Source organism: Sorex fumeus, unplaced genomic scaffold, assembly GCF_029834395.1.
Source record: "Sorex fumeus unplaced genomic scaffold, SorFum_2.1 ptg000035l, whole genome shotgun sequence".
Classification (NCBI taxonomy): Eukaryota; Metazoa; Chordata; class Mammalia; order Eulipotyphla; family Soricidae; genus Sorex; species Sorex fumeus.
The window spans coordinates 274,210-298,976 of record NW_026606092.1 but is presented as its reverse complement, the minus strand read 5'-3'; the positions used below and the strand labels follow the sequence as shown (position 1 = coordinate 298,976).

The window sequence follows — 24,767 nt, the reverse complement described above, 5'->3', positions numbered from 1 at the left end:
CCCCAAACAGTGCCCCTGGCCCTCTGGCCCACGAGGCCCACTCGAAACAGCCCCTATATATCACGATCATGACCATCCTGTTATTCGTCGATTGCCTCGAGCAGGCCCCAGTAACGTCTCCTTTGGCCTAGCCCTGAGATTTTTCAAAAAGTGCCATATTCAAGGCTCTTTCAGAGTTAGGAGAATGAGACCCATCATTGTTACTGGTATTTGGCATATTGGGTATGCCACGGGGAGTTTGCCAAACTCCCCTATATATAAACAGTCTTTATAAACACCCCAAAGCCTTGAGTTGGGGAACTATCTCTGGGGGTACTTCTTCGGGTGAAAGGATCAGGGTGGGCTTGAGACACAGGTTGGGTCTTTCAGTAGTCTTGTGGGCTTTTCTCTGGACTTCCACGAACTCTTTCTTTTCATAAGACCGTTTAGGCCCATTTCTCCCAAAGCCTCCCCTTCAAGGACCACCCTGCTTCAGGATAGGAATAGGGAGGGCAGAATGGCATTCAGGGGCTAGATTTCATAGTGGGGTCCGTCCTCTTGCAGGATGACAGAAAAGGAGGTGCTGGAGTCCCCTAAGCCCTCCTTCTCAGCAGAGACTCGGCAAAGTGGGGTGAGTCTGGACTTCAACCACCGGGAGTGGGGATCTGGGAAGCCATTGCAGCCCTTTCAGAAAAGTGCTTGGATTAATCTCACTTGTCTATGACTCTCTTATTGATAGGGTGCTAGCCAGCCCCTAGAATCCCCAATAACCCTAAGCCTGGGGTGTGTTCATCGTCCCAGGCTTGAAAAATATCCGGTTAGCTTTCACCTCTCCTGCTCCTGAGTTCTTTTAACCTTGGGTTTCCTTCACTCCCTCCCTCCCTCAGCTACAGCGGCTGAAGCAGTTATTCAGGAAAGAGTCTACAGGGACAAAAGAGATGGAGCTCCCCGAAGAGCCCCAGGCCAATGGGGAGGCAGTGGGAGCTGGGGGTGGGCCCATCTACTACATCTATGAGGAGGAGGAAGAAGAAGAGGAGGAGGAGGAGGAACCACCCCCAGAACCTCCTAAACTTGTCAATGATAAGCCCCACAAATTCAAAGACCATTTCTTCAAGAAGCCCAAGTTCTGTGATGTCTGTGCCCGGATGATTGTCCGTGAGTTCTGAAGGAAGGGAAGTGGAAAGAGAGTGACACTGAAGGCAGGGGTGGGGGACGGACTGGGGAGATGTGTATGGATACAGCAGCCAGATCAACCAAGCAAGGGACCGGGCATATAGCTCAGCAGTAGGGAACGTGCCTTGCATATGTGAGGCCCTGGGTTTGATCCCTGGCACAGGAAAATTACTGGCTTTAAGAAAATACTGCTAAGAGTGTGTCAAGTCCCAGACAAAAAGTGATCTAAGAACCAGAGTAGAAGCAGCGGTGCAGGGTAAGGGGAATCCGGAATCTCAACCGAATGTTCTCCCCCTCTTCCAAGTCAACAACAAATTTGGCCTTCGCTGTAAGAACTGCAAAACTAACATCCATGAGCACTGTCAGTCCTATGTGGAAATGCAGAGATGCTTCGGCAAAATCGTGAGTTGGCACTGGGAATGAAGAGACCGGGGAGGGTACTTGCAGGCTGGCCTCCGGCCATCCCACCCGGGCCCCTGCTTCTGTGTCCTCAGCCCATCTCTTATTCTAAGGGTGTGTGAGTGCTCGTGGGAGAGATGGGGTACTGGGCCCTCCTTTGCCATCTCTAATGCTTCCTCCCATCCGACAGCCCCCTGGTTTCCGCCGGGCCTATAGCTCCCCTCTCTACAGCAACCAGCAGTACGCTTGTGTCTGTAAGTGCCTCAGCTGGGACTGGGGGGAATCAATTATTTCAACACCACCTCTAGAATTGCAAACCAAATGCTGTTGTTTTGTTTTGTTTTTGTTTCTGGACTGCATTCTGTGGGGCTCAAGAGTTATTCCTAGATGTGTGCTCGGGGAGGGTCATACCTGGCAGTGTTCAGGGGACCGTGTGGTGCTGGGGATTGAACTGGGGCCTCCTGCATGCAAACCGTGTGCTCTGTCCCTTGAGCTGTCTCCTGGCCCCTGAAAACCAAATTCTGATTCAGAAAACAGTTCTATTCCTGATCCTTCTCTCTCCCTATTTTAACTGTCTTGGATGCAGTTGTTCCCGTTTGGCAGCTGAGGGGGATAGGATTGTTTTTTTGATAGGGGGCTATTGGAATCACAGCCAGCGGTTCTCAGGGGTTATTCCTGACTCTGCACTCAGGAATTACTCCTAGCAGTGCTCAGGGGACCATATGGATTGCCAGGGATAGAACCTGGGCCAGCTGCATGCAAGGTAAACATTGTACTTGCTGTGCTATCGCTTCCGCCTCAGAGGGATATAAGATTAACTAGCCCTCCAGAAAGCTAGCTCAGATAGGCAAGACTCTCCTAACTTCAAAGTCTGTGCTCTTCATGCACAAAACTACCTTTAGGGAAGAACAAAGATTCTAGGCTGTTCTCAACCTTGTAGAATAATGTCAGACGCAGGACTACACCAAGAGCTGTGTGTATCATGGGCACATTCATGATCTGGCAACCCCGAAAACTTCTCATTAGTACATATGGGTCAAGAAGAACTAGTACGGGGCTCAAGATGCTTGCCTCGCACATGACCAACCTTGGTTCGATCTCTGACACCACATGGTCCCCCAAGCATGGCACGGTACAGCCTGGAGGCTCCCGAGGATTGCTTGGGTCACCTGGGTAATCCCCAACACCACAGGAACAAGCAGCACTCTATCCTCAGTGCTTCACACTGAACTTTGAGCCTGGCTGGCACAATCACCAGATGGGGGTCCTAGGTCTCCTGACCACTGCTTGGGAGACCCGAAATACATTCCTTTTTTTTCTTTTTGGGTCATACCTGGCATTACACAGGAGTTACTCCTGGCTCGTGCACTCAGGAATCACTCCTGGTGGTGCTCAGGGGACCATATGGGATGCTGGGAATCGAACCCAGGTCGGCCACGTGCAAGGCAAATGTCCCATCCGCTGTTCTATCACTCCAGCCCCCAAACACTCTTATTGACAATCTGCTCAGTTTATTGGAGAGACTGAACATTGAGGGGAATATAGAGAGAAAAGGAAAAACCCACTCGTAGTAAAACCCCAGCTCATGTATGGAACTCAGCAGAACAAAAGTGATCAGTAAAAAACACCTTCCTCTCCAGGGGACAGAACAGTAGCACAGCGGGGAGGGTGCTTGCTTACACATGGCCAACCAAGTTTCAATTCATAGGTTCCCATAAGGTCCCCCGAGCACTGTCATGAATGGTCCCTGCGTTCAGAGCCAAGGTAACCCCTGAGCATCACTTAAGTGTGGCCCAAAATCCTCCCCCACCCCACGCCCCCCAAAAAAGAACAAAACACTCTTCTTGGGATTTAAACAACTCTGAGCATTCCCCAACTGCTCAACAATTCTGTCTTTCTAGCAAAGTTGTCTTTCCAGCTGCCTAGAACACTCTGTGCTCAGAAGTACCACTGGCCAAACACCTTTCTCCATCACATTACATTTCCATTGTTTATAGAACTCATATAAGTTCAGCCACCGCACGGCCTCCCCCCCACAAACACACTGACAGTTACATTCGTACACTGCTGACCCTTACACACACTGACCCTTACACATGTTTACACACTGACTTTTGTATTCATGAAGTGACCCATACACACACACACATACACACACAGACCCTCATACACTGACCCTTACACACACTGACCCTTACACACACACAGACCCTCATACACTGACCCTTACACACACTAACCCTTACACATGTTCACACACTGACCATTATACACACACACGCACACGCACACACATCCCCTAGGTGTCTGTCCACTACATCCTAGTGGGAGTCTTCCCTCCAAGCTTTATCTGCCTCCCCTGTATTGTCTTCCCCGACCTCCACTGCCATCCCCAGTAACGTGTTCTTTCTTCTCCCATTCCCACTAGCTCCTGCCAGCCACAATGACCCCGTGTTTGAAACCCTGCGCACTGGGGTGATCATGGCAAACAAGGAACGGAAGAAGGGACAGGGAGATAAGAAAAGTGTGAGCATCTACCTTTCTACCGAGGTTCTTCCAGATGCCCTATGGAGTGGGCCTGTCTGCCTTCTGACAAGCTGACAGAAGCTAGGGACCCTCTGAAAGTGCATGTCACCCAAATGACATTTTTACACATAATTTTAGAGGTCCTCGAGTTACGAAGTCTTGTGATAGAGAGGGAAAGTCTCTCAGAGGTAGAATACTTACTGACCTGGCCTGTGAGGCCAGGGGCTCAATCTTCAGCAGTGCAAGAAACAGAAACCTCTTGCTATTAAGTATGTTTATTCCAATCAATGGCTAGGTTAACCACTGTATCCAAATAAAGACTAGTCCCCAAACTCAGCATTGTTGGGAACAGTGACAATGCCTTTGGGTTTAGGGAAGAGAACTCATTGTGCCAAGTAGTTGGTGAATTCAAGCATCATGCAAGGGTCCCTGTAGGTTTTCTGATCTTTTATAAGTAAGGAAACTGAAGCACAAAGAATGTGGTCAGGAACTACTTTATTTCTTTTTTGTAAAAGGGTAACTATTTAGCAGTGACAGAGACTTGCAATCACTTCAGCAAAGAATTGTTAGCATATCCTCCTGTCTTCCTGGCTAACCAGGATGAGATTCCAAAAGCTGGTTAAATGATGGTACCCAAAAGATCCTGATACTTAGGAAATGTTCAGCGTCGGGAGTAGGGGACATAAGCGGGTATTTGGGCCACACCCAGTGGTGCTCAGGGCTTACTCCTGGTTTTGCAGTCAGGAATTACTTCTGGTGGGGCTCAGGGTACTATAGTGGATGCCAGGGATTGAACCCAGGTTGACTGCATGCAAGACAAGCACCCTACCTGCTGTACTATCTCCAGCCCTCTAGAAGATATTTTTACTGCCTTTTTTGAAGGGGAGAGAAGGTTGGTAGTGCTCAGGACTTAGTCCTGCCTATGCTCTGGGGTCACTCCTGGCAATGCGCAGGGAACCATCTGCGGAGATGAGGATCAAACTAGGTCGGATGAGTGCAAGGCTACTATCTCTTCAGCCCCCTCCAATGCCTTTTACCATAATTTGGTCCGTGGTTCTGATCTATGAACATTTCTGTCTTCTGTCTTACAAAAAAGATGTAGGGGGCTGGAGCAATAGCATAGTGGGTAGGGCGTTTGCCTTGCATGCACCCGACCTGGGTTCCATTCCCAGTATCCCATATGGTCCCCCAAGCACCGCCAGGAGTAATTCCTGAGTGCAGAGCCAGGAGAAACCCCAGTGTATCGCTGGGTGTGACCCAAAAAGCAAAACACAAACAAAAAACAAAGAAGATGTAAATGGTATGGCCATTCCAAGTCTGTGACAGGTAAGGCATTCCTGAGCATTGCTAAATGCGGCCCAAAAACTGAAGGAAAAAAACATTAAGTTTTAGGAGAGATGACTCAGAGGACTAGAGAGTACATGCTTTGTATGTAGGAAGCCCAGGTTGATCCCAAAGCCATAAAGTCCCCCAAGCACTACCAGGGAGCAGCCTCCCCAGCACCACCAAGCCAGGAGTAGCCCCAGCACCAGATGTAACCCCCACATATACACACACGAAAAGATCTTATACGCCATGAGGCCTGGGCGACAGCTCAGAAGGCTGGAGTATAGATCTTACACAGAGGTGGGACCCTAGTGCAATCTGTGGCCATGCTCAGCCCTCCCAAGTACCGCTGGCTGTCACGTGGAGGCCCGTTAGCACTGCTGAGCCTGAGCACTGAACTGTCCAAGTGGGTGGTCAAGCACAGCTTGAGCATTGCTTATGAATCCACACCAAAACAAGGAGAAAAAATTCCTGGACCCAGGAACCAGAGAAATGACTCAGGGGTTGAGTTTTACAGGAGCACAGGTTTGATACTGCTACCAAATGTTTTCCCAAGCACTGAGCTGGGAGTAGCCAATGACCACCACTGAATGTGGCACACACACATACACACACACACACACACACTCAAAAGAAATTCTTACAAATAAGAATAAAATCCCAAAACTAAAATTTAATATTCTATAAGGAGGGGGCAGAGAGATAGTACAGTCAGGAAGGCACTTGCCTTGCCCATGATAGATCAGGGTCAATCCCCACCGGCCCCACAGATGGTCTCCAAAACCCATCAGGTATGATCCCTGAGCACAGGGCCAGGAACAAGCCCTGAGCATTGTCAGTTGTTTAATCAAAACCTTTAAAATAAACATTTAGGGGCTGGAGAGATAGTACAGTGGGGAAGGTCTTGCCTTGCACATAGCCACCTGGTTGGGTTCAATGCCCAGCACCACATAGGGTCCCCTGAGCATTGTCAAAATTAATCCCTGAGCACAGAGTCATGAGTAAGCCCTGAGTACTTCCAGATGTGGCCCAAAAATGAAATAAAAACTTTTTTAACTTTTTTTTTATTATTGTAAGGGGACTGAAGTGATGGTACAGTGAGTAGGGTACTTGCCTTGCATGCGGCCAACCTGGGTTTGATCCCATAATTGTCCTCTTGCCCCAGAAGTGATCCCTGAGTACAGAGCCAGGAGTAAGCTCTGTACACTTTTGGTTGTGACCTGAAAAAAAATTTTTGTAAGGAAAAAGTACTCTTGGATCAACTGCCACCCCCAAATTAACTACACAAAGATATGACTAGGATCTGGCCTCAAAGTATTTTCTATAAAGGTCGGGTGCAAATTTGCTCACTGTGGAGCAAACTCTGACTTGCAAGACACAGGCAATGTAATTTGTCACATCCTTGGATTCTTTTTTTTTATTTTTGGTTTTTTTTTTCCTGATGGGTATTTATTTTGGGAAGGCCAACCTGACAGTTCTTAGAAGTTACTCTTGGGGCTAGAGCAATAGCACAGTGGGTAGGGCGTTTGCCTTGCATGCTGCCGACCCAGGTTCAATTCCCAGCATCCCATATGGTCCCCTGAACACCACCAGGGTTAATTCCTGAGTGAAGAGCCAGGAGTAACCCCTGTGCAGAGTCAGATGTGACCCAAAAAGAAAAAAAAAGTTACTCTTGGTTCTGTGTTCGGGTGCTACTCCCACAGTGCTCCAGAAATCAGACAGGCTCCTCTTATAAAGCAGGCACAGCAGCCCAGTGTTTTTATAAGGAAAATTACAAAAACTTTCCCTGCCCATTTTATATTTTGGGGGTTTTTTTGAAGGGGGTGGGGTTTCGTTTGTTTCCAGCTTTTAGGGACAATATGGGGTACCAGGGATCAAACTCAGGTCAGCTGCATGCAAGGCAAGTACCCTACTTACTATGCTATCACTCCAATCCTCTTACAATATTTTAAAAAATATTTTTATTTTTTTTTTTCATTTTTGGGCCATATCGGCAGTTCTCTGGCCTCACTCATGGCTCTGTGCTCAGGAATTAATTCTATTAATGCTCAGGGGACCCTATGAGTGCTGGTTATTGAATCCAGGTTGGCGATATGCAAGGCAAACACTTTTCCCTCTGTACTACCTCTCCAGCCCCTAAACAAACAAAACATACCTGGCAGTGCTGGGGGGCCATGCAGTGCTGGAAATTGAACCCAGGTTCCTGCATGTCAAGAATATGCTCCTGGAGTCAATGCAATAGCCAAAGTGGGGAGATTATTTGCCTTGCAGGTAGCTGACTCAGGCTCAATCCCTGGCATCCCATATGGTCCCCCCCCAAGCCTGCCTGGAGTAATTCCTGGGTAATTCCAAGCACTGCCAGGAATAATTCTTCAGTGCAGAGCCAGGAGTAAACCCTGAGCACTGCCGAGTGTGGCCCAAAAAACAAAAACAAAAAAAGACTCAAGACCTAGAAAAGGGGGTGGGGGGAGGCCGAGATAGTACAGTGGGTAAAACATTTGCTTTGCACAAACCAATGCAGGTTCAGTCCCCAGTATCATCTCACGTGGTCCGCCAAGCACTGCCAGGTGCAACTCCTGCGTGCAGAGCAGGGTTTTTTGGTTTGTTCTGTTTGGGGGCCGCATCCAGCAGTCCTCAGGAATTACTCCTGGCAGTGCTCAGGGGACCATATGGGATCGAAACTGGGTCTTCCATGTACAAGGCAAGTGTCCTACCCACTGAACTATCACTCAACCCAACCAGCCCTTTAAGGTTTCTCTGCTGCCCACATACTAGGGTATTTTAAGAGTAGACGTTATAGTAAAGAACCTGAAATCAGAAGCACTGGGGGATTTGAATGAACTGGGAATGAATGGACTATATGCTACATTGATATAAAGGGCAAATCGGGAATGATAAGTAAAAGTGAGGGGAGACTAGCAGACTTCAGAGAATTGCTCCCAAATTGCATAGGCTTGTTCTACAAAATAGTGAGCCCCCTGTCCTGTCCTTAGCTAGGTTCAAGCACAGCGCGGATGCTCCATCTGCCGGAAAGTTTAGGAGCAAGTGCCTGCTGTAAGCAGGCGGTTGGGCCAGATATTTCTTCCAACCTTCTTTTCATTCCAAGGGATCCTAGTATGCTAGAGTTGTCTGGCCTAGCCGGAGACCAGGGCAAGCCTAGGCTACCCAGACAGCATCTTCCTAACTCTGGTGCCTCCTCCAGCCTCTCGCAGACATGATGGAAGAGGAGCCAGAGCCTGCCAGGCCAGAGGACAGCAAACCCCAGGATGGTGAGTGTCACCCAGGGACTCATCTGGGGCCCGGGGTCAGAGGGCAAAAGAATGCCAGGTTTGGAGATGAGAGAGAAAGCTACTCACCAACAGAAGAGTAAGAGTGAAGGTTCCCCGTGGGAGCCAGGCAATTTGTCGGTGTTTCCATCCCAGGAAACTCTGAAGGGGTGAAGAAGGCAGAAAAGAAGACCACTGATGACAAAGTAAGAATCCTTTCTTCTTACAGGGACCCCAGTCCTCTCCCTAGCCAGGTGACATTCACATCCTCACACTGAGTAATCCAACTTCACCCTTAACCTGCCTTTCCCTCCACCACTGCTAACACGCATCTTTTAGTCCAGAGACCTGGAAGGGAGTTAGAACATAGCTTGTCCAGAGAATGCCTCCGCCTTGGACTCCTGCCCCTCAGGAAGGGACAAAGGAGCCCTGAAATCTGTCACCCCTTCCACCCGCAGCACAAGCAGCCTGGTTTCCAGCAGTCTCATTATTTTGTGGCTCTCTATCGGTTCAAAGCCCTGGAGAAGGATGATCTGGATTTCCCGTGAGAGGCCTAAGGATTGGGGTGGATTGTCCTGGGATGGGAGATCCCAGGTCCCCAGGAGGAATTAAATGATTAAATGGGGAACAGGGAATGAGGGCTAGAGCCTATTGGGCCTGGAGCTGGGTATAACCGATGGCTGGGTTTGTGAGTCAGGCCTTGGCGTCTGAGACCCCTCCCTTTCTCTCCCAGGCCTGGAGAGAAGATAATAGTCGTGGATGATTCCAACGAGGAGTGGTGGCGGGTAAGAGTTAATGGCCGAGGGTAGGTGCAACAAGCATCAGGGTATAGAACCTGAAATTTGGAGACTGATTGTCCCTGCCACCTCCTCTAGGGGAAGATAGGGGAGAAGGTGGGATTTTTCCCTCCAAACTTCATCATTCGCGTCCGGGCTGGAGAGCGTGTACACCGCGTAACAAGATCCTTCGTGGGAAACCGAGAAATAGGGCAGATCACTCTCAAAAAGGATCAGGTAGGAGCTGGAGATACAGCTCACATATGCCTTGCATGTGTGTGATCCTGAATTGTATCTCAGCACCTGAAACCCCACCCCCTTGCCCCCACCCCAGATAAAACCAGATAGCCCTAGTGCCCCAACCGAACCTCGACTCGCCTGCAAACTAGATTCTTTACAGGTTTTAACCCAAGAATGCCAGTCTCCCCTGCCCTCCTCTGCCCTTTCCTCTCCAACTGAACCCTTTAATCCTTTAGATTGTGGTGCAGAAAGGAGATGAAGCTGGTGGCTACGTCAAGGTCTACACGGGTCGCAAGGTGGGGCTATTCCCCACTGACTTCCTGGAAGAGATTTAGGCAAGCAAGACACCTGCCGGCCAAATTCACCCTTGCCCCGTTCTGGGCAGGTCCAGTGGAGCAGGTCGGATTGGGGAGGATAGAGGCAAAAACACCGAGAGGGAGAAAAGGGATGGAAAAGCTCTCAAAGTCAAGTGGCTTCTGGGAAGGGACATGTTTCCACCTCCTTTTCCCAACTTCCTACCCCAAAACCGAGCCTCAGAGGCCAGCTGCCTTTCTTCTCAACCTCTCAGGCCCAGCCTCTGAGAGCTAGAGAATGAACTTGTGTCCACTGAGCACACCACACACACACACACACACACACACACACACACACACACAATCAGGAAGGGGATCGAAGCAAACCGTGGAATGTTGGAATTTATTAAAGTTTCCACAAAACTTAGAAAAGTTCGTTTTTGAACTGGGTTCTAAGGGGGAGACAAGGGGAGTCCCTAAGAAGGGGAGCGTTCTCAGCTGTCTCATCCCTCTGCCTTCGGCTAACCGGAAGCCCACCGGGGCAGAGTCTGGTAGGAGCTCGGGAGACAGGTGCGTCGGTGGGCTGAGGTCTCTGTGGTCCGCGAGGGACGCCCCGCGCCCCTGCACCGGGGAGCAGGATGCCCTAGCACCAGCAGGTCAGTTCTGGAACCGCGGGCAGCCGCGCAGGCTGCGGAGCCTGGCTCAGTGCCGAGCTGCGCCGCCAGGGGGCGATGCAAGATCTCAGTTGGAGAGCGAGGGCCGGAGTGGGGCGCGAGAGAGGGGGTGTGGAGAGAGGAGAGAACCAGAGACACCGAGACCCTGGGCCTGGGAGGGGGTGGGGCGCGTGCCGTCTCCATGGCAACACTTCCTCAAGTCCTCCGGGAGCCGCGCGAGCGAGACCGGGGGCCTCACCCCTCCCGCGCGGCCCCCTCCCCAGCCCTTTGCGACAGGTAGAGAGTGAGAGGGCGCGGGGCAGACAGCTAACCCGCTCGCGCCGAGACCCCCCTGCGGCGCGCCGTATGCAAATGTTATTATTTGCATATGCAAATATGCTAATACACCGGCCCCGGTCAGGGTAGCAGGTGGCGGGGAGCCGGAAGGTGCGGGGAAGGGAGCTGAAGGAGACAAGGAGTTTGGGGACCTGGGAGCGGACCAGTGAGAAGCAGCCTGGGGTGATCGCAGGAGCGGGGCAGACGGAGGGGTCCTGAGCTTGGTGGGGGAGGGTTAGCCGGTCCAGTCAAGAGATCCTCTCCTGCCCGCTGTCTGCCAGGCTTGAGGTTGGCACCGCCTAGCAAGGTTGGCAGCGGGAGCCCGGGCACCATCTGCTGCTGGCGGGGGAGGGCAGAGGCTCAGCTGGGCTGGGGAAGAGGAGGGCCCGGACGGAGCCCCCCTTTCCTACAGAAGGCTGAGGTGTGGTGGGGGTAGGAAAACACATAAGACTCCCTGGGTCCTGTTTTCTTTGCCCTTGACAATCCCTGATCCCAGGGGGCACAGCGGGTCATAATGGAAGCCTCACAGCCCCCCTTGAATCAAGCTTGGACTGGAACAGGAACAGATCAAAGACGTCCCTCCAGCACCACACACAAATCAAACCTTTGCCCCTTTTCTTCCTTCTTGGGAACTGTCTACCAAAATGTGGGAGGGGTGGAGGGACAGCTAGGCTTCCCCCTTGCATCTCCTTCCACCAAGCAAACAATTTGATGGAAGGGGTCTCCGGATTGGAATCCCCCCCTTAAGTCCTCGAGAGGGCCCCCCACAATGCCAAAGCAAAACCAATTTACTGGCTCATTGGGCGGAGATGCTAGCGTGGGGGGGTGCTAAGAAGCAGAGAGAGACTGTCCTCCCCCCTACACTTGGGGGGCACCCCCTCCCCGCCTGGCAGAGCCGGCAGCTGTCCCTAATTAGAGCGGCGGTTTAATTGGATTTATCAGCAGTTAATAGGAAATTAAGCAAAGGGCCCGAGAGAGGGAGGGCGAGAGGAGCCGGGAGGCCGGCTGTGCAGAGCTGTGAGGATGGATGTGGGATGCCCGGGACGCCGGGGTGGGACAGGAGGTCCAGTCGTTCCCCCAGTCACACCCTCCTCACACTTGCCCTCAGGCTGAGCCCCAGCCTTCAAGCTGGAAACAGGGCCCAAGAGACAGAGAGGGGGTGACGGCAATCCTGTGAACCCCCGCAAAGTCCCCCACACCCAGGAGCAGCAGCCTGGGTGATGGATGGTGCTGCTTGCACTGCAAAGGTCATAAGTCTGGGCTAAGGAGCTACCTGCATTGAAAACAGACCAAAGAGAGGCTGGGCGGCAGGGCCTACACCTGCACCCCACCCCACCCCCACGCCTGCTCCACTTGGTGCATTGGCCTTGGAGCAAGAGGTTGGGTGGCACAGGGGTGTAGGGACACAGAATGGCTCTTCCACTCCCACCTTGGGATGTTGGGACTCTCCCTGTGCCACTGCCAATGACTGTCACTCCTTTCCCTATTTGCGGCAGGAGGGAGGAGGGAAGCAGCTGAGTCAACTGTGGCCAAAATGGCCCGAGCACCACCATGATCTGACGTGAGTCCCCCGGAAGAAGCTTTTGGGCAATTGCATGCAGTCTGTGGGGTACAGGGTCCACAGCCCCAGACACGTCCTGGTGCCAGGTCCTCATTATGCAAACTGGCAAGGCTTGTTCCGGAGACCCCAGTGACCTCTCGGCCACATTCCCTGCAGCAGAGCACAGGCAACAGCCACAGCATATGTGGGTGCAAGCCTCTGAAGGGGCAGGGTGGCTGTCCCCTGTGCTGATGGGTGTCTGTGGGTGAGCAGGAGCTGTGCGTGTCCTGGTGCTGTGTGGTTGGTCCCCCTCCTGTATGTACCCACACCCAGCCTGGCGCAGAAGCCCTTGGATGTCTAAGTGCGCATATCTGATCGGGGTGCCTCAATCTATGTGTTTCGTGCCCCGTGCCCCCCTCCCCCCGCCCGGGATGGGTATTTCCGTGTGTCTGCGTGGCTGTGTGTGAGAATCGGGGAGCGCCTCCGCCAAGCCGAGTGTGTGTTGTTCCGGCGTCTCCGCCTGCAGGTGTGTGTCTCAGTGACAGGGCGTGGGCGCGGGCCTGGGTGTGAGCCGCGGCGGCGTGTATTCGAATGACAGTGACGCACGCGCTAGTGTTTGTGTGTGCGTGTGTGTGAGCGCGCGCGCGGGCGCGCAGAGGCCGCGCGCCTGTGTAGGTCTCCCGCCCCCACCCCGTCGTCTCCCCATTTCTATTCCTCTCTCCTCTCCGGCGGGCTTGGCTCCGCCGTCCGCATCATCTCCATCCATTATTGAAGAAACAGCCGCGTCCGCTCCAATCACATCAACACCCCCGCCCCCGTCCCCCTTCGCTCCGCTTGCCCCGCGGCCCCCTCTGGTGCTGGGAGGGGGTAGCCGCAGCGCAGCGGGGGCTCCGGGGAGGAGCGGGCTCCTGACCCGGTGCCCCCAGCCGGGCCAGGCTCCAGGACGCCGGGGTCTCCGGGCGGAGCGCGCTTTGCATAAACAGATGGCGCGGGCGTCTTTGTCTCGCTCGCGCGGCGCGGCGGTCTGGCTGATGCAATCACGATCATCGCAGCGCCTCGGGACCGGCGCCCTAGTAGCAGCAGCGGGGGTCAGAGGCCCCCCGGGCTCCGGAGCAGATGCGGGCGCCGGCGCCCCTCCCAGGCGCCCCCTCCACGCCCAGCATCTGCAGAGGGAAGACCGAGCTGCGCCGAGCCGACGGGCGTGTGGAGGTGCCCGGAAGGGGACCCCGGGCAGTGCCCCGGGGGCTCCCAGGCTGCCCCGCTGGGCTGCTGCTGTCCATCCGCGCCCGCAAGCCAAGAGCGGGCCGGAAGCTGGGGAGCGGGAAGGGAGAGCCGGAGGTGAAGACGGTGGCAGAGCGAGGTGGCTATCTAGCGGGAAGGCGAGGACAGACGCAGAGAAGCCGTGCCGAGGGACAAAGACGGGGGGAGAGGGGCAGAGAGCGAGACAGACAGACACAGCCAGAAGGATGAGAAACCCGGGGACGCCGACAGGCCGACCAACAGGCCTCGGCAGGAAGAGAGGAAGAAGGCACAGCAGCCGGTGTCAGAGGGCAAAGGGCAGGAGTCCCGGGACCGGGGTGAGGGGAGGAAGCGCCGCCACCAGCCGGGGACCGGCCCGCGGACGGCCAGACAGACGCTTCCTCGCACTTCTCCTCCCGACCCCGCCGCCCCAGGCCCCACCTCTCACGGGCAGAGCCGAGGCCGCGGGACCCGCCCCGAGGCGCGGGTGGCGGCAGGCGCCGACTCACCCGGACCGAAGCCGCTGGGCGCCGGTCTCCGCGGCCCGACAGGGGGCGCCCGAGGCCTCGCCCCTTCGCGCTGGGAACAGCTCGGCCTCCAGGGGGCGCCCGCGCCCCGGCCCCCGCAGGCCGCTCGCGCCGCAGGGCCCCTCCGGCTTTTGACGGCCACCGCCTGCCAAGGGCTTTGTGTCCCGACCGCGTCGTCGTTTGCGTCGGGAGCCCCCAGCCCCCCGCGCCACCCGAGCCGGCTGTCGTGGCCCGAAGTTCCCGCTGGGGAGGAGTTCCAGATGGAATCTGGAATTCCCGGAGTTGGTTCTGTGTTGTCCCAACTCGGCCCAGGGTGCGACCGTCCCGGGAGAGGAGCAGGGTCACAGACCAAGGGTCGGAGACCCCAAAGGCAGGAAGGAGTCCGCGGAGAGGCCAGGCAGGAAGCAACGACGTGAGTGGCAGGGAGCTCGGAGGAGTTGGGCGCTTGGGCGGGGAGCCCCCGGCAGGAGGGCGGAGGTAGCTCCGGGAAAGGGGAACACGAGGTCCAGAACGCGCTTGCGGTTCCGAATTCCCGGGTCACGGAAGTGCACAAGGGTGGAGAGGGCGGGCCAGCGCGCAGGGGCCAGGCGTTCCTGCCCGGTGTCCCCGCGCCCCAGCTGGGCCGCACGGAGCCAGATGTGCAGTGCAGATGTGCAGTCCCCGAGCTCTAGCCCCGGGGTTGATTTTCAATTCCAGAAAGTGGAAGGCGGCGAGCCACGGAGACGACACACCTCGGCACCCCTCCGCAGCCTGAAGGTGCGGGCGCTGCAGAGGGCGGGGCGCCGCGGGCTCCAGTCTTTGACATCCCGTCAGTCCCCCTCCCCCGCCCCAGTCACACGTCGCCGCGGGTCTCTGTCTCTTTGTTCTCGCCGTGTCTCTGACACTTTATCTCATTATCCGCCGTAGGGAGGCGGCGAGCCCAGGACCCCGCAGCCTAATTACAGCCGCGCTTGTCAGCGCAGGGAGTGGGGAGGTAGCAGAGGGTGGGGGGCGCAAGTGGAGGAAGGGGCCCCTTGGAGGGCAGCCTGAGGGCGCTTCCCTCCCTTCCTGCGTCCCAGGAGTCTGGAGGCAAATGCATTGCTCTCCCCTGCTCTTTAGGCCATGATGCCCGCTCCAGAAGCGGGGGAGTCCAGTAGGGTTCCAGGGGCGGGAATTGGGAAGCACCTTGAGTGGGGAGAGGTGGGTTAAGACCGGGCCCGAGCCATCGTGCGGCAGGCAAGGTGCAGTCTTGCGCGCTGCCAGCCAGGGTCCAATCTCCAGCATCCCATCTGGTCCCCTGAGCCCTGCCAGACATGATGCCTGAGTGCAGGGCCAGGAGTAAGCCTTCAGCACAGCAGGGTGTGGCCGCCCCCACCAAAAACAAACAAAAACCCAAACGTGGCTCCTGAGTCCCTAGCACCTGCCAGTCTCTACCCTTGCTGGAAGCACACACCTGAGTTGGTGGCCTACCTGAAGGGAAGCAGGTCATGTCCTGTCCCTCAGAATCTTCCTCTCCCCTAGGGAGAGTATCCACCTCTCACCGCAGGGGAAGCCACAAGCCTCTGGAGGCTGCCACACTTCCACCATGAGCTGGGTTTGGAGGGGGCTGGCTTCCAAACACTATTCCAGACCGACCGACCTGCCCACAGCACCCCGGGCCATGGGGGGGCTGTGCCAGTGTAACGCTGCCCGCCCCCGCCCCCACCATACTGAGAGAAATCCAGGTTTTCAGGTGTCACAGAGAAAGCACAGGGGAAGGCATTTGCTTTGCAGAGACCAACCCGGTTCAATCCCCAGCACTACATATGGTCCTCCCATGAGCACTGCTCTGAGCACAGAGTCAGGAGTAAGTCCTGAGCACAAAAGTAAAAGTAAAGTAAAGTAAAGGCCCTCCCGTTGATCATCAATTTGCTCGAGCGGGCCCAGTAACGTCTCCATTGGAGACTTTGTTGTTACTGTGTCTGGCATATCGAATACTCTCGGTAGCTTGCCGGGCTCTCCGAGAGGGGCGGAGGAATCGAACTCGGGTCGGCCATATTGGCTGTGTGCAAGGCAGACGCCCTACCCGCTGTGCTATCGCTCCACAAAAGGTGTGTCAAAAAATTGGGGAAAAAGCCAGGGTCCTAATACCTTTGAGCTCCTGAAGGGCTCCAGGGTCTATGTGGCGAAGAGCTAGAGACACTCTCACTCGTTCCTGGTCCCAGCTGAGGGATCACACACACAGTTCTGTTGGGGGTCCCATGGAGAGCCCCTTCTTCTCCTTGGAGCATTCTCTCACCAGCTCACCCCGGTGCCCAGTACCGGGGGACCCTCTGGGCCAGGTCACACCCATATCCAGAGACTGGACAGCTAGAGCCTCTCTGCTCCCTAACAGTTCAACTCCCAGCTTCCAGATGTGGGAGGAAGCTGGGAGTGAAGGAAGCGGGTTGGACCAGGGGTTGGGCCAGGCTGGGTTGGGCTGACCCCTCCCCAGGGGGGCGGGACCCCAGGAGGAGTGAGGGAGCAGAGCTGCAGGCGGAGCAGAGCACAGTGGAACCATGGCAGGAACCAGCCTGGGGGCCCGCTTATACCGGCAGGTCAAGAGACATCCGGGGGTGAGTTTGATTCCCCCAAGCCGTGTCCCAGCTCTGCCGTACAGCCAGATTCCAGTCCAGGGCCCTGCCCTAAGTTAGCTGTCCCAGTTCTGGCTCTCCCTAGAGTGGTCCCATCCCATCCCAACATGCCTGAGGTCCACTGAGCCCTGCTCGGACAGGCCGACTATGGAGTGAGGAGATGGGCAGGAAAATGGGAGGGGGGGTGCTCCAGGCCCCTCCTGCAGAACCTGGGAGTGGGCTGGGGGGGCCTGAGCTGGTGGCATGGGAGCTGGCCAAGCAGAAGAGCTGGTCGAGGATGACTTGGAACTTGGGGACAGGGAAGGCACTGACCCTGACAGTCCCCTCATCTTCCCGCAGCTCATCCCGATGATCGGCTTCATCGGCCTGGGTATGGGCAGCGCCGCGCTCTACCTGCTGCGACTCGCCCTGCGCAGCCCTGACGTCTGGTAAAGGCCCGGCTCGGGGCACTCTCAGGGGTCCTGGCTGTGGCAAGATAGGCTGAGAATGCAGGGGACAGGTGGGGGGCATGGGGCCTGGCGGGACTCCTGCCGGCTGACCCGGAGCCTCCTCTGGCCTGACGCACTGCAAGGCTGCAGCGGGTCGGTGGCCACTGGCTTTGGGTTGTGCAGTCCACACTGCTCAGGGCCTGGTTACCATGGCGACACTGCTGTGCCCGCCAGCAGCCTTTGGGTACCTCTATCTCCGCGAGGGGAGTTCGGGGGGGGGGGGGGTGGCGGGGAGCAGAACACTGTGGAGCGCCACTAGGGGTGACTGGGTCGCAGGGACACCTGCGTATGTCAGAAGTTCCCCCCACCCCATTGCTGTTATTGGCATTCAAGGCACATCTCAGCCGTCCCTGTGGGAGTTTTGCCTGGCCTCTCTGCTCAGGGATTGCTCCTGGTGGGGCTCAGACCATATGGGGTGCCAGGGATAGAATCCAGGTGGGCCGTGTGCAAGGCAAGTGCCCTCCCCGCCGTGCTATTTCTCCAGCCTCTGGACAGCTTTCTGGGCCAGTTCAGCACTGATAGCCCCCCTCTCGTTTCTAGAAGCCCCCACCTGCAGCAGGAAGGGGTACTGGGGTGAGGCTGACCCTGTCACCTTAGGCTGCAGCCATAGCTCGTCCCCTTGCCCCTCCTTGTCCACAGCTGGGACCGAAAGAACAACCCGGAGCCATGGAACCGCCTGAGTCCTAATGATCAGTATAAGGTACCCCCGGTGGCACTAGGACTGTGCCCGCCCGGCTCATCCCTGGACCCACCCTGCCCTCAGTGCCCCACAAGCCAGAGGCTGGGGCACTCAGTGCAAACCCCCTCTCTACCCCCTAGTTTCTTGCCGTTTCCACCGACTACAAGAAGCTGAAGAAGGACCGGCCGGACTTCTGAGCTGGGCTCGGGGGCGCATTCAATGCAAGCCGCGGTCAGCAGGCTAGCTCCTGCCCAGGCCCTGCTCACGCAGACCCGGGGTTCCCACGCAGCGGGGATCCAGCTCCACCCACCCCTCCCCTTGCTCCCAGCAGCGGAAGCGCCTCTGACCCTCAGCTTGAATCCCGAAGGGGAAGGGAAGGGAGGGCAGTAGCCCTGTCCACCCGGAGGCCTGGCCCAGCCCCCTTCCCAGGGGCCTCAGAGGGTGTGGCCCAGGCTACGTGCTGCGCGTGGCCTACATGAGCCAAGGCAAGCAGAGGCCTGAGTGCCAAGCGACGTGGCGGGCCCCACGCCGGCTCGGGCTCGGGCTCCAGCCCAGGCACAGCGCACTGCTCTGGCTCGACCGGGCTCGCAGTGGGCTGCCACAGCGGGGATCCCGCCCCTGCCCGCACCCCCTCCCGCCTAGCACCTGGGCTCCCCCACGCCGCTGCCTGCCCCTCCCTGGCTCCCCTCCATCCCGGGGGATCAAACAGAAGCAGCCGTGGGCAAAATACAATTTCATTTAACAAATTGAATTTGCTGCGCCTGCTAATCACGTCTGGTGTCGGCTGCGATCAGAGACAGGGGGGAGGCTGCAGCCCCGGGGGGTCCTGGTGGGGGCGGGGGAAAGGGGGTGCTGAGGGAGACAAGCCACCCCCTGCCCAGGGGACCCTTCGCCCAGTGCAAGAAGTGCAGGAGCAGGTTAGCATTTTATTAGATAAAAACAGAAAGGAGGGTGCCCACCCCTCCCTCCTGCTGGCTCAGGAGGGCGACTCCCCCTCAGGAGAGCGGGGAGCCTAACACTGAGAGGGGGCGAGCTCAGGGCGGAAAGCCCCTGGAAGATACAAGTCTTGTTACGAAAAGTCTCGACTCGGATGTGGGTGCCGGGCTGTGGGGAGGGACACTCTCTCCTCCAGCAGACATGCCGGAGCCAGGCGTGCCCTTTGTGGGCCCAGAGACGGGGAGGGAGAAGAAATTTCAGTCTGTGCACCCCATTTCCACGATGCTGTCAGTGCTCGTCAAAGCCAGGCATGGGGAAGGCCCGGGCAAACTGCTCCACCCGCTGCCGGAGGTCAGCCAGCCGGCGCTTGGTCTCGGGGTCGCTGAGCAGGAAGGATTTGAAATCCTGGAGTTTGGCTGGCGAGGTGGAGAGAGGGCAAGTGGTCAGACTCGGGGGGCAGGGCAGGGAGCCGGAGGGTCCTCCCCGTGCCCCAAAGCCCGGGTCCTGCACTCACCCGTCTTGCTTTTCACCTCCAAGCCAATGCTGACACCCTCGTCGATGAACTCCACCACCCTGCGGAAGTCGTCCTCACGGAACTGTCGGGAGGTCAAGGCCGGGGCCCCTGGCAGAGGTCAGCGGGGGAGGGTCAGCGCAGCCCCCTCCTGCCACAAGCAGCACCCCTCTTCCTCCTCCACCCCAGGGCTCACCAAGGCGCAGGCCCCCCGGGGTGATGGCGCTGCGGTCGCCAGGACACGTGTTCTTGTTGGCCGTGATGGACACGAGCTCCAGCACGCGCTCGGCCCGAGCCCCGTCCATGCCCTTGGGGCGGAGGTCCACCAGCACCAGGTGGTTGTCGGTGCCACCTGGGAGCGGGGGTGGGGGACAGTGAGTCAGGGGCTGCCTGCCTCAGGCCACCGAGGCTCCCCCCTGCCCTAGCTCACCGGACACCAGCGAGTAGCCGCGCTGCAGCAGGGCGTCTGCCATGGCCCGAGCGTTCTTCAGAACCTGCAGCGAGTACTCCCGGAACATGGGGGTGCAGGCCTGGTGGCGAGAGTGCGGCACCCGTGACCCCAGGCCCCGCCCCCTCTGCGCGTCCACCCCCACATAGCTGTGTCCCCCACAATCCCAAAGAAAGCCTCCGGGGCTTTCCACATCAGCTAGAAAGAGGCGCCAGCTGGTGCCTCCAGGCCTGCCCGCCTCCTGCCGCAGCCCCCCGGGGAGGCTTCCAACCTGCTTGAGGGCCACAGCGACTGCGGCGATGGCATGGTTGTGGGGACCTCCCTGCAGGGAGGGGAACACCGCGAAGTTGATTCGATCCTCAAACGTGTACGGGATCTCCCGGCCAGTCTTGGGGTCCACAGTCCGCACCCCCTTCCGGTAGAAGATGAGCCCCGACCTGTGTAGGAACAGGGGTCAGAATGGATGGGGAGAGCTCGGGCAGGGCTGGGCATAGCTGAGGAGCTGCCTGGCCTGGCCTCTGCGGACCTCCGAGTCCAGCCCGGCGGTACTGCAGTACCTGACGGAAAGGTCCAGGGAAGCAGCCCCTCCCCCACCCCAAACCCCCCGCAGGAGCAGGGCTGCTGTGGGCGGCAAAGACCTGTCGCCGGCAAGTGGGAAGAAGACTTCCGGGGCTCGGGTGGGAGCGGAAGGCTCAAGGCAGCCCAGCCGTGCCCGGGAAGGGGAGCGTGAGGCAGGGGGAGGCCCGGCCTCAGGGGAGCCTGACCTGGCCCCTCGGAGGGTCTTGTGGGTGGTGGTGGTGACAACGTCCGCATGCTTGAAAGGTGAAGGGATCACCTTGGCAGCTACCAGGCCACTGATGTGGGCCATGTCTGCTAGCAGGTGAGCCTTGACCTCATCACATACCTGGGCAGGTACAGAGAGAGCCTCAGCCTGGGCCAAGTGGGGAGGGAGCCCGGCGAGCCTGCAGCCTCCCCGCCCACCCCTGGGGCTGTGCCCAGCCCCCCCACCAACCTCTCTCATGCGGGCGTAGTCGATGAGGCGGGCGTAGGCACTGGTGCCAGCAATGATGAGCCTTGGCCGGAAAAGGCGCGCCGTCAGGGCCAGCTGGTCGTAGTCGATGAGGCCAGTTTGGGGCTGGACGGACAGACAGCCAGCTAGAGCCCAAGGAGGCAGCAGGACAGTGCACCGTGCCCCCAGAGAGCCCTCCCCTTCTGGCACTCACGTTCAGCTTGTACGGCATGGACTCGAAGAAGATGGACGTGGCCGAGACCCGCTTGACGTCAGACATGTAGCCATGCGTGAGGCTGGGAGGGAGAGGACGGGAGAAGGCTGCAGGGGTCACCCTGGCCTCACTCCTGCCACACTCCTGAGGCCCTCTGTGCCTGGAAAACGGCTCCGAGCACATGCCACCCTCCCCGCGTGGGGACGGGGGTCCCTCCCCCCACCATCACACTCACTGTCCCCCATCAGGCAGGTCCAGGCCCATGATCCGGTCGTGAGGCTGCAGGAGGGCGGTGTAGGCGGCCAGGTTCGCCGGGGACCCTGAGTAGGGCTGGACATTGACTCCCCACTGCGCAGGGTCCAGGTCAAAAGCCTCCAGGGCCCGGCGCTGGCACAGCAGCTCGATTTCATCCACAATCTCTGCTCCCCCATAATACCTGCCACAGGAGCGAGGGCCCGTGAGGGCGCACGGAAGGGGCTCTTCCATCCCCCTCGAGGCCACGCCTCCGTGCACACAGGCAGGCATGCCCTCAGGGCTCGCCCTCACCTCTTGCCAGGATAACCTTCTGAGTACTTGTTGTTCAGACAGGAGCCCAGGGCCTCCAGAGCAGCCCGGCTGCAGAAGTTCTGGGAGGAGGGGCAATGTCAGAGGCATTGAGGACACCCCCGAGAGCCCCCAGTTCCACCCTGCTGGACACCCAGGCCACAGGGAGGCCCTCTGCTCACTTGGGGCTCCCGGCCAGGCTTATAAAGGACAGAGGCAGCTAGTGACACCAGATGCTATGCCAGTGTCCCTAGCAAGGCCACCTGTTCCCTTAGAAGCTCCGGGCCCCTCTCTTCCTGGAACAAGTCTGCAGTGATCTAAAAAGCGCTCTGAGGCCACATCTCATGCCCTGACTGTGTCAGAGTACAGTTAAGAAATGGGGAGGTGGGGGGAGAGGCGGGCTGGAGCCATAGCACAGCGGGTAGGGCATTTGCCTTGCACTTGGCTGACCCAGGTTCGATTCCCAGCATCCCATATGGTCCCCCGAGCACCACCAGGAGTAATTCCTGAGTGCACGAGCCAGGATAACCCCTGTGCATGGCCGGATGTGACTCAAAAAAAGAAAAAGAAAGGGAGGAGGGACGAGGTCCCACAGGCAGGCCCCAAGTCGGGAGGGAGATGCAGTGATAGGGCAGTGAGGTGACCCAGGGCTGCCTGCCCCTTTGGTGCCTACCTCGGAGGCAATGAGCTCCAGGCCCCGACACTGCCTGTCCTTCTCTCTCTGCAGCAGCTCCCACAGCTCAGGGTCACTCTCTGCCAGGCTCTCCTGGCCTGTCCAGCCCCTCGCTGCTTCTCCAGTTTGGGTCCGGGCTGCCTCACGGTGCTGCCACCGCACAGCCATGCCGCCCAGCCGCCCACATCTCCGCAGAGGCTAGGGAAGGAAAAGGCAGTGTCAAATCAAACACCCAGGGCGCCAGCCAACACCCCTCTGTCCTGCTTATCACACCCTCTGGCTCCAAACCCAGCTGCCAGCTGTCCAGTCTGCTTGTTCTAGTTCTTTCCACCCCCCACCTCCACCTTTAAATGCCATTCTGGAGCCAAGATTGAGATCAATGTCCAGGGGGTGGCTCTGATTCGGTCCATTCACTTCACCTCAGAATTTCCCTCCTGCTTGACCCCTGAACCACTCTGCAAAGCCACAGGGCAAAGTTTGTCCTCCAGAAAACTGTCTTTCACTCAGGGATGGTCCTACTCACTGAACAAAAAGGGTCTTCCTACAGGACACTCTTATGGGGGCTGATGGGACTTTAGAGGTGGTTCAGCAGTCCTTGGAGAACAGGTATGGGGCATTTATTTGGCAAGGAAGCCAAACCCACATCCAGGTCCTGTGCACACCCCACTCTCACACCCCAACAACACACAGTTTCTACCACCTGCCAGCCCATAAAGTCGCGGGACCCCTGATGCAAGCAGCAGGGCCGGTTGCATCATCTGCTAGCTCCGAGCAGGCAGGAGGGGTCAGCGGGCCGGTCCATGCCCGAAAGCTGCCCATTCGCCCCGGTAGAGCCCCGGGGCATCCGGCGAGGTTCTCACACCACACGCCACGTCAGGAAGCCCTGGCACGTCTGGTGTGAGGAATGGAGCGGGAACCGTTAGCCCTTGCGACACCCGGGGACCTCCGGGAATCCCTAGTTACTCATCTGCTCCCCGAGGACTCCAACCACGTGCGTGGAAAAGCGGGAGAACCCCAGAGTTTGTGAATGGGAACTAAGGTAGGAGGAGACTTCGTTTCCTACGGCAACACTGTCTCGGAGCCCCATTCTTACCCGAGTCGCCGAAAGCAGCGAGAAGGCAAGCATCACAAGCAGCGGTCGAGGTCGCACGAGGTCCCACGAGGTCCTGCCACCAACTCTGGCCGGGGAAAGCCGGGGGTCGGAAGGCGACTGGATCCGAGAGCGCATGCGCCAGGGGCGCCGCGGGAGCTAAGGGGCGGGACCTAGGCATGCGTGCAGCGGCCCTTTTACGGTCTTTTGGGAGTTGTAGTTTTTTTCCTCTTTTCTTGTCCCTAGCTAGCCCCAGGGCAGAGGGCTTGCCTGGAAGAAAAGAGATTCCCACACACATCCCACTATCTCCTCCGTGTTATGATACTTTTCTGTTCTTTTTTTAATTCCCGTCTATCCAACAGTTATTGGATGTCTGCTGAATAATATTAGGATCTCTGGGAAATACAAAAATTCCCATACAAGAAAGCCTGGGACAGAGTGATAGTACAGCAGATAGAGCATTGCCTTGCATGTGACTGACCCTGGTTCGATACTCCGCATCTCATACGGTCCCCTGAGCCGTCCAGGAGTAATTCCTGAGTGCAGAATAAGGAGTAACCCCTGAGCACTGTTGGGTGTGGCCGAAGAAGAAAGAAGGAAAGAAAGAAAGAAAGAAAGAAAGAAAGAAAGAAAGAAAGAAAGAAAGATGAAAGTCAGCCAGCGGCCCCCCCCCGCCAATTTTTTTCTTGAAATGAAGACACATTATTTTATTATTGCTTTACAAGTGAGGAAACTGAGGCCCAGACAGACTAACTTGCAGAGTCCAGAAAGCATCTGGTTTGGAAGGTGAGAGCATTGAGTTGAGCTGACATTTCAGCTTTGGGACTAACATGTTATCCTATCTGGGCCTCAGTTTCATCATCCATAAAATAATAATAAAATAATGTGGAAATCAAGACACATTAGACACAAATTAAGTAAATATGTTCTGGGATGAATTGTCTCAGACTCACAAACCTGCTTCTCCCATGACCATCTCCTCCTGAGGCATCCAGGAGCTGAGTGGGGAGTCCATTCCTCGCACAGTGCTTGTTGAATTCCATTAGCTGTTCACCTCTTGCGGAGCTGTAGCTCCTTGGAATGGGAAGGGCTGGCTCTTCCATTTAACCTGACTTCAGAGGGAGAGGCTTACTGTTTAGAAGTTTACTTACTGTTTAGAGAGGTTTACAAGTCTGGAAGGCTTGCCCTTCCAAACTTGGACGTCAGAATCAGCAGGGCAATATGATAACAGCATATGAGTGTGGGGCCTCTCCTCTGAGGTTCTAGTTCAATGAGTCTCAAAGAGTGGACAATTGCCCACTTATGATAATGC

The 24,767-nt window shown here is 56.9% G+C and overlaps 3 protein-coding genes across 3 annotated transcripts; 2 read left to right on the top strand and 1 right to left on the bottom strand.

The window, feature by feature from the left end:
• The first annotated feature begins 533 nt into the window (after positions 1-533).
• STAC3 (SH3 and cysteine rich domain 3) lies at positions 534-10,079 on the top strand. Its single transcript, XM_056117693.1, has 11 exons — positions 534-610; positions 867-1,134; positions 1,457-1,554; positions 1,742-1,805; positions 3,980-4,077; positions 8,606-8,672; positions 8,826-8,875; positions 9,128-9,213; positions 9,403-9,454; positions 9,545-9,682; positions 9,922-10,079. The coding sequence occupies exons 1-11, from the start codon at positions 545-547 to the stop codon at positions 10,018-10,020; spliced, it is 1,086 nt and encodes a 361-aa protein (XP_055973668.1). The 5' UTR covers positions 534-544; the 3' UTR covers positions 10,021-10,079.
• A 6,700-nt stretch (positions 10,080-16,779) lies between these two features.
• NDUFA4L2 (NDUFA4 mitochondrial complex associated like 2) lies at positions 16,780-18,330 on the top strand. Its single transcript, XM_056117698.1, has 4 exons — positions 16,780-16,846; positions 17,204-17,292; positions 17,992-18,052; positions 18,172-18,330. Exons 1-4 carry the CDS (start codon positions 16,790-16,792, stop codon positions 18,226-18,228), a joined length of 264 nt encoding a protein of 87 aa, XP_055973673.1. The 5' UTR covers positions 16,780-16,789; the 3' UTR covers positions 18,229-18,330.
• Positions 18,331-18,944: 614 nt separating this feature from the next.
• Positions 18,945-23,568, bottom strand: SHMT2 (serine hydroxymethyltransferase 2). The gene is made up of 12 exons (XM_056117629.1): positions 23,459-23,568; positions 22,366-22,563; positions 21,696-21,775; positions 21,385-21,585; positions 21,150-21,231; positions 20,939-21,061; positions 20,691-20,830; positions 20,198-20,363; positions 19,909-20,008; positions 19,675-19,830; positions 19,482-19,589; positions 18,945-19,383 (listed from the first exon to the last, which is right to left on the bottom strand). Exons 1-12 carry the CDS (start codon positions 23,489-23,491, stop codon positions 19,256-19,258), a joined length of 1,515 nt encoding a protein of 504 aa, XP_055973604.1. The 5' UTR covers positions 23,492-23,568; the 3' UTR covers positions 18,945-19,255.
• Positions 23,569-24,767: the final 1,199 nt, after the last annotated feature.

Coding starts and splice junctions, on each gene's coding strand:
- NDUFA4L2 (XM_056117698.1), top strand. CDS start 16,790: ATGGCAGGAACCAGCCTGGGGGCCCGCTTATACCGGCAGGTCAAGAGA. Junction 16,847..17,203: donor AGGTCAAGAGACATCCGGGG/GTGAGTTTGATT, acceptor ATCTTCCCGCAG/CTCATCCCGATGATCGGCTT. Junction 17,293..17,991: donor CTGCGCAGCCCTGACGTCTG/GTAAAGGCCCGG, acceptor CCTTGTCCACAG/CTGGGACCGAAAGAACAACC.
- STAC3 (XM_056117693.1), top strand. CDS start 545: ATGACAGAAAAGGAGGTGCTGGAGTCCCCTAAGCCCTCCTTCTCAGCA. Junction 8,876..9,127: donor AGAAGACCACTGATGACAAA/GTAAGAATCCTT, acceptor TTCCACCCGCAG/CACAAGCAGCCTGGTTTCCA. Junction 9,455..9,544: donor CCAACGAGGAGTGGTGGCGG/GTAAGAGTTAAT, acceptor CACCTCCTCTAG/GGGAAGATAGGGGAGAAGGT.
- SHMT2 (XM_056117629.1), bottom strand. CDS start 23,491: ATGCTTGCCTTCTCGCTGCTTTCGGCGACTCGG. Junction 21,232..21,384: donor GACCTGCCTGATGGGGGACA/GTGAGTGTGATG, acceptor TCTCCCTCCCAG/CCTCACGCATGGCTACATGT. Junction 20,009..20,197: donor TCGCTGTGGCCCTCAAGCAG/GTTGGAAGCCTC, acceptor TCTCGCCACCAG/GCCTGCACCCCCATGTTCCG.